At 34.1% G+C, this 8197-nt stretch overlaps 1 protein-coding gene and 1 long non-coding RNA gene across 2 annotated transcripts; one reads left to right on the top strand and one right to left on the bottom strand.

The window, feature by feature from the left end:
- Positions 1 to 637: 637 nt before the first annotated feature.
- On the top strand, positions 638 to 3410 carry LOC145219120 (uncharacterized). Its single transcript, XM_080086503.1, has 3 exons — positions 638 to 1541; positions 1821 to 1967; positions 2374 to 3410. Exons 1-3 carry the CDS (start codon positions 1385 to 1387, stop codon positions 2559 to 2561), a joined length of 492 nt encoding a protein of 163 aa, XP_079942629.1. The 5' UTR covers positions 638 to 1384; the 3' UTR covers positions 2562 to 3410.
- Positions 3411 to 5735: 2325 nt separating this feature from the next.
- On the bottom strand, positions 5736 to 8197 carry LOC145219215 (uncharacterized). Its single transcript, XR_013857890.1, has 5 exons — positions 7441 to 8197; positions 6938 to 7089; positions 6731 to 6822; positions 6572 to 6644; positions 5736 to 6115 (listed from the first exon to the last, which is right to left on the bottom strand). It is a non-coding gene; the product is annotated as an uncharacterized LOC145219215 (long non-coding RNA).

Here is an 8197-nt window from a genome sequence, read left to right as displayed (position 1 = left end):
GCATTGATGTTTTAGACATGTCTGTGATGTAACAAATGGCCTTCTAACATTAGGTGAAATTAATCTTACATGATGTTGCGAAAAAATGTAGTAAATTAACTTTTAACAGTTAATTTAAGGCCGGATTCGACCGGAGGGCCGGAGTGTGGTTACTCCAGACTTACAAAATTTCCTTGTGAATACAACAAATTTCCCACCGGTTAAGAACCACCGGTATAGTACATTATATCTTCCAATGTTTTATATTTTCTTCCCGAAACAGTTGTTTTGTATAGTGCCAGTCAATTCTTTTTACAGTTCAGCATATCTATTTGTTTCAAAAATCTTTTCAGGTTTTTAGAGTTTTAGCAGCTGCTTTTAATTTAGATCGTTTTGTTATTGTTGCTAAATTTAAACACTGCAGTATGATATCACCAAGTCTTTTATTGTTATACTAGTAAAATGTTTTTGCATTTTTATATGTTAGTGTAAAAATTCCTTTTGAAACAAATTATTGTTTCAATTCTGGACCCTATTTTTTGATGTCTCATATTTATTTGTGTGTTCTGCAGCAAAATAGATTACATTTGCAGGTCTCTTTCATGACATTCTGCAATAAGTATATTATTAACTAAACAAAAATTTGTTGGTGGCATAATTATTGGTACACTGAAATACACCAAAAAACGAAATCTTAATAATTGAACAAATAAAGTTTGAGGCCAGTTTATGAGTAAATATAAAAATTGTGTGATGAAATTGCAAGTAGGATATTTTAAACATCTGAATCAAACAAAATCTTATGATAAAATGATTGTGGGTGGAATTTTCAGGGAGGGGAGGGAGGAATTTATTCTGATTTAGAATCACTGTAGTAAGTGTTAACAAACTCACACGATCTAATAATATAATGGGTATTTGATATCTTCTGAACAATGAACATTTTAAAATTTACAAGTGAAATTTGCAACTATCAGTCATTTCATTTGAACATTAGCATACTGCTTTTCGCAAAGTAAAAAAAAACGGAGTGCATTTCCCAATTTTCTTAGTGCAAATTTGTGTCCCGTAGTTTAAATATCAATCTGGACTTTTTTTACCGATAATTGCCAAAAAGCAGGTTCTACCAATGACTGCTAACAAAAGAGATACTTTAACGAAGCTTAAATGGCCTAAAATGAACAAAACGCATATTTGTACACAACTCCAAAAGATCTCGGCCTCGATCATGTGTTGTTTCGTCATCGAATCGAATCACGTGTTGTACTATCACGGGATTTACCCAATGTGCAAACCTACAGAGCTTTTGTAAACAATGCATTTTGTACAAAAGGTGAATGCATGTGGCGTACAATTTAAAAGATTTTGACGTGTTCACTTAGTTACAGTTGTGTTACAATTAAAAATGGATGAAGTAACTTTATTAGTAGGTGGTGGTTACCTTCTTGCTTTTGTATTTTGTCTAATTTCTCTTTTTACTCCTGGGTGGTATTGGACTAATCAAGTCGCTCAGTATGGATTAATCCAATACTGTTTTTTAGGCAAATGCCAAATCAGAACAGGTAAGTTGTTTGACAACTACTATCCTAAAATTGCAAGGTTGCCCCAGCTTACAACCCTTTGTTGCTCACAAAAACTAAATACAACCACTTTATATTGTTTGTTTTTTTGTAATTAGATCAGGAACAATGAAATGTTTTTTTGCTTATGGCTTCACTGTGTTCATAGAAATATGTCAACACTTATTTCTCGTCATCTAATGTTTTCACCTAAAATGTGGTTATTTAAAAAAATACAAATAAGTACAAAATAATTTAAAAAATATTGATTGTTTTTGAAAGCTTGGTCATCATATGAGATTGGTGTTCTTTCACTGGTGTGCTTTGCTGCTGCAATAATGATAATTTCTTTGACACTTTTTGTGTTTGGAGTTGTTAAGCAAAGGATCAGAACTGCTGAATTATCTGGAGCCTTTATGATGTTTTCAGGTCTGTTTGATATTAAACATGCGTCATTTGAATGAAACGCTTACTGATATACACCAGATTGAATAAGACTGGCACACACAAAAGCTTGTTTTTATTAATGATAGTTTTAATAAAACTCAGAACTGCCAGAGAGCTTGTGTTTTAGAAACATCCCTTCATGTAGATTGTAGATATATTGACAATAGCAATTATAAATGTCTGCAATTCCTTATATGTGATGTAAACAGTAAGCTCTTTTTCAATTTTAGTTAGTATGATTTTGTGACTAAAGTAACAATAATTCAACAACATGATATTTAAAGGATTAATAGTTTTTCATGCAATGTACAACCCTAAAAATACTATGCAGTTTTATGGAATAATTTGTAAAAAGCATATTATTATTTTACTTTTTTATCTGTCACAGGTTTACTATGTTCTGTAGCATTCATCGTCTTTGTAGTGTATTTTGAAGATTCAATTCCATATGAAAAAGCTTATGGGTACAGCTTTGTATTTTGTTTGGCAGCAGGTGTGTTTGCTTTCTTGTCATCAAAGTTTGGGTTAAATTTGGAAAGATGGCAAAATTCAAATCCATTTCAAAATTTGCCATGACTGTATTCAATACTAACTGTTTGATATTATCTGACTGCAGCAGAAGTAGGTAATTTCTGTGGTTTACAATACTAAGTAATCAACAGTGATTTAATTTACTTTCGCTAAATTAGCATGACTTTATACTGTGCAACTTTGCTTTTTTTAATGAGAACTGCTTTTAATGTATTTGTCTCACATGTGCAATGTATCTTATGCAGTGTTTTTTAATTTACCTCAAAATAACTCTTCATCGTGCCACATATATTTCTTGCTTTTTGTATTTGTGCCACATAATTGCAACTTGTTATGCCTATTTAAAGTTTCAAGTACATTGTTATCATTTTTGGTGGAACTAAGCTTTATTCGACAAGTGAAAACTAATGGCACAATTCACAAAGTACCCACATTCACATCACAACCTCTAGAGTTTTTTACAGCCAAGTTATGGTTTATGTTTGAGCAAGAAATGCATAATCATTTTTTAGTGAAATATATTTGACAAGAATACATACTAAGACTAGACAACTTTCGTTGCACATTTGGCATAATAATCTTATCCCATCGTATTTAATTTTGAGTGGGTTTTAGCCCTCATTGCTATTGCAGATACACTCTGGCCTTTTTAGAATACCGTAATTTTCCGTGTATAATGCGCAAAATTTAATTAATTTATTGTCCAAATCTGGGGTGCGCATTATGCATGGGTACAACAATTTTTGAAGAAAATCTCCCTCGAAATAAAACTTAAAATCACACCTTTCTTCTTGTTTGTTGTCAATCGCGCATCACATTCAGCCATCCTGCCCAACACACTTAGTCAGTAAAATTCATAATTGACGACACATCGTTTGATGCGATGGTGCAATCCTTGATGGTGTGTTATTGTCAAAGTTTGTTTGTTTTTTAATCTTTGCAGTACTAGTTTTAAAATCGGCAGCTATATGGCGCTAGATATTCAAACTCGGCGGCGGAAATTATGATCCGATGCGCAAAACGGATGCGCAAGACACGTCAGCTATATAAAGAGCGGGAGTTCAGTTCTCTACTTATTAGTTTCAATTCACAGTTTAATTAGCAGTTTCATCAAGCTGGCTGCTGTTCACTTCAAACACGTTCCATACGAACACAATGCTCTCGTATCAGAAGCTTGCTCGATCACCTGCTCGTTTGCTGTCACAATGTACCCTACACAAATCCGAAACATTTCTTTGCTATCGAGTTTGCTAGCGCATGCACAGTGATACTGACCGGCAGAATAACATCCGGTTGTTCCCAAAGATGGTCTTTTTTCTGAAATAATTTTACGTTTACGGACTTAGGTAAGAGTCAAAGTTTGGGTGCGTATTATACATGGGTACAGGCTTTTTTCCAGCATCGACATGCTATTTTTAGGGCGCGTATTATGCACGGGGGCGCATTATGCATGGAAAATTACGGTAGTTGACATAATCCCTATAGTTTATACTTATATTAGAGCCCATCTTAGCAAACAGTTTTTCTCATTGAAATCAGACAACGTTGGATGTTGAGCCTATTTTATGGGGCTAATGGAGTAGAAGGCACAAAGACAAAACGAAAGAAATTATATGCATTTTCTGCAAAGTGTACAAAACTCACTTACAGGGGCCCAGTTTTCTGGTGGGTCTGTAGGGTAAAACGTAACAATCAACTCAAAATACCATATTCCTAAAAACCGTTTAAATGTCAACTAATTCGAATATTATTTAATAAAAGTCACCCGTTTTACCGGAGCTGGTGGGGCTATAGGGTAATACACAATAAACTACAGTTCTACAAAATTTTATCCCAATGAGCAACAGTTAAATTTTTTGTAACCAACAAGTGTGATCGGGCTAAAAACATTTTGCCACAATGTTGTTGATTGTAGTGCTTGGCGACAGTTCCCGCCGACTATTCATTTTCCTTTAACTTCCAGCTAATGCACAGACGAATAAAAATATATTGTTTACCAATGTATCGATGACAGGTTCATTTGCGTGACTAATGCGTCGTCATTACATTTTGTCATTGGCTTTTTTCCTTTTTCGTTGAACGATGCAGGCGAACGTGTCAAAGTGGATTAACTTCTAAGCATGGTAATGGGCAACTATACGTTAACAAAAGTTGAAGACTCCTGTCGTGGGTTCGATTCTCACAGCAGACTAGATTTTTCTAACCTACGCCTTGCCATGTGGTGGCGGATGCTTGGTGACCGGCTGATTCGGTATGGCGCCTTTAATGGGCCTGGCGTACAGACAATAAATGGTTGTTTTTAGGCATACCTATTTGAATAGAGCACAGTTCTGCACGTACTTAAACTCTAAGTTGGTCAAAAGCATAGTTAACTACATTAATGATACTCATAATTATTTTGACCTATTAACCTTCCCAGCTAACAATTTGACGTCGGCTCGACGTAGATTTTTGGTCAAGTTTGGTCGATAGGACGTTGCGACAAAACGTCAATTTTACGTAAAAGTGTCGACTCCAGAATACGTAGATAGGACGTTGGAAACTACGTTGTGCATAACGTAAACCTTACGTTCAGTAAACGTAACTACGAACGTTGTAAATTACGTTCTTAAAACGTAAATTTGCAACGTTATTTTTACGTAAAAGTGTCGACTCCAGAAAACGTAGATAGGACGTTGCAGATAACGTAAATTCGTGACGTCTCAAAAACGTAAATCGTGACGTTTGCTTTACGTAAAAGTGTCGACTCCAGAAGACGTAGATAGGACGTTGCAGATAACGTACATTCGTGACGTCTTTAAAACGTAAATCGTGACGTTTGCTTTACGTAAAAGTGTCGACTCCAGAAAACGTAGATAGGACGTTGTAAACAACGTTTTCCCATGACGTTTGTTGCACGTCTAGTTAAACGTCAATACGACCTCATAAAAACGCGTCTCCATGACGTTGTTGAATTACGTCAAATATGCGTTGAACCAAACGTAATAACGAACGTTAAAAATTACATTTGTATGACGTAACTCATGACGTCATTTTTACGTAAGAGTGTCTACTCCATACGATGTATATATGACGTGGTAATTTATGTCAATAATACGCACAAATAAACATGAGTACGACACCTAACAACGCCGATCCTAATTACGTGTTGACATGTTTGCAATGTTTAAAACGTTTGCAGCTTTCTAACTAATGCTAACAATTAAACATGCCAAGGAATTAAAGTAGGAATATAATATTGATGGTGAAAAATCACAGTAGTACAGAATCAAAAAGGGTTAGCAGTAAACAGCAAAAAACGGCGAAAAAGTATGGCATTCACACAACAATAGACAAACATGTATGACTCCTAAAGAGTTTGTAAATACTATTAAGGTTTTAGTTGCATTGTGCTAAAACATTGCCTTATAATATCTGTTTGACATGGCTTGTTCATAATACAACACAATTATAGCAGATACAAATAAACATTTCAAATAGTGCCAGTAAAATATAGAAAAACTCTCAATCAAAGTCCATGGCAATCTGCCTTTAAAAACCAATCTTTACTTCTCACATCTGAAGTCAAGGATGTTGACAAAGATTTCCGCGCTTCCACTCTGCAAATCAAATTTGTCGATGAGATTAGTCCTTCAGGTATATATAATTTATTGCAGCATATGTCAATTTTGTGAGTAAAGAACAACATGAGGTTGTAGATACAACTTTCACATTTATAACAATTTCTATGCAAAGGTATTAATATTTGACTTGTAAATGTGGTATTCAGGCAGCTAGACAATCATTTGACCCATTTTGGGGATGGTGTGTCAATTGTTGTAAGGTAAACAAACAAAAACAAAATCTTATCTATTAAAGGTTTGGGTAGCAGGTGTTATTTAATTGTTTCAAACATTTTCTGCCAAAAGACCTTTTAAGGACAAACAACCAACATTCCACACTGTACACTGCTTCATATTTCAACACTCCAGCATACTAAATCAAGCAAATAGGGTCAGAGCTTGGTCAGTCTTAGGGCCAGAATAAAATTAAATTTGTACTGTTAATAAACTTACTTTGTATTCAGACTAGTTTAAGCTTTTCTCTTCTGGTGCTTCAGGAATCCAGTGTTTTGCTTTGAACACCAGACTATAATACAAAAAAAGTCAAAAGCAAATACTGTGTACAAACTTAATAGGGTTTTGTTACACAAACTTCTGCAAGTAGAACTATACCTTTTGCTGTCCTTTGTTTGTTTCGATAATTTTTGTCATTTTCCAGAGAATATCGCAAGGAAACGGACCTTCCAGGTTTGCCAAGAGTATACCTAAAAATCACAAGCACTGTTGTAATTGTAATGTTCATGCAGCAAGTAACACAAATGTTGGCTTTACAGTGAGATTTGCACAAAAGAACTACACATAAATTAGTTTAAAACTTACTAGGATTTATTAAAAGATTTCGTCTTCAGTGTGCTTGCAGTCATAAGCCTCTAGTTCTTAGTTGCCACTAGATTGGGGACTTTAGACAGATTTTGCATTGTCACAAGTTTCCTTTTTTCTTCAGCATCACTCCAAAATGTGTAACTTGTTGGCTAAAAAACAAAAACACAAGTAACTGGTAAATATAAAAAATATTTCTATTTTTGGAAAGCAAAAGTGCCTCAATTCCAACAACTAAAATAGCAAATTAAAAAAACTATCTGCAACTACTCATTCATTGTGCTACACTTTTTTTTACTATATGACAGAATGAATTTGCAAACAGCAGCAAAATCCATGATATACATGACCAGCATTAGATAATGATCATTTCTAACATATTTATTCTCATGCATAAAGAGAAGAACAGCATGTAGGGTATTTTTTTGCATATTACAACATACATTGCATTCTGTATCATTTAGGCTAAACACATATACAACTATTAGCTACTTAAAACTTACATAAAACTGAACTGATCCATCTGTAGGTGTTGCAGGGCAGTAAAGATACTTTTTACACATGGGTTGTTTATGTACTAATGTTAAGCAACCCTTTTGTGGTCTTTCTTTCCAATGACCAAAATGACAAGTATGTGTGTCTTCAACACAAAGTAGTTTTATGACAAATTCACACAGGTTTAGAATGTACTATGTAATGAATATTAAAACTGCAATTGTAGATAAAAAATGATTTATTAATTATGATGGTACAGGACCTAATTAAGTATAAGTGTATGTCAAATACAATCTATAATTTTAGTATTAAACTAACTAATTCTAGTTGACATATTTTAACATAATGTATACAATACATTATATAGCCTGCTTTCTTGAACAGCTTTAGCTTACTTTTTGACAAATAGCACAAAGGTGACTTTCTAAGTAAACATATCCAAACCATTGAAATAGCAGGTAAAATAGTTAATTTCTTTACTTGAAAAATGAATGCAACATATTACTGTAAACTAAAGTCCAACATTCGACTGGTGCCCAGCAAACACAATACTCACATTCTGATTTAAAACATACCTATCTGAAATAATACAACAACAGACAGACATCTCCAAAATAGTTCAACTTCAGGCAATTCAGGCCTACAGTCCTGTCAAACTAGGCGCAAAAACTGACACCTCTGGAATAACTTATACTCACACTCGAACTGCAATAAGGAAAATTAATCAAAGTTTTACTGACTAACACGCATTATGGGTTTCTGAAG

Source organism: Phallusia mammillata, chromosome 3 (assembly GCF_965637545.1).
Source record: "Phallusia mammillata chromosome 3, kaPhaMamm4.hap1.1, whole genome shotgun sequence".
Taxonomy (NCBI): Eukaryota; Metazoa; Chordata; class Ascidiacea; order Phlebobranchia; family Ascidiidae; genus Phallusia; species Phallusia mammillata.
The sequence above is the reverse complement of the archived record's forward strand: the minus strand, read 5'-3'. Positions and strand labels throughout refer to the sequence as shown.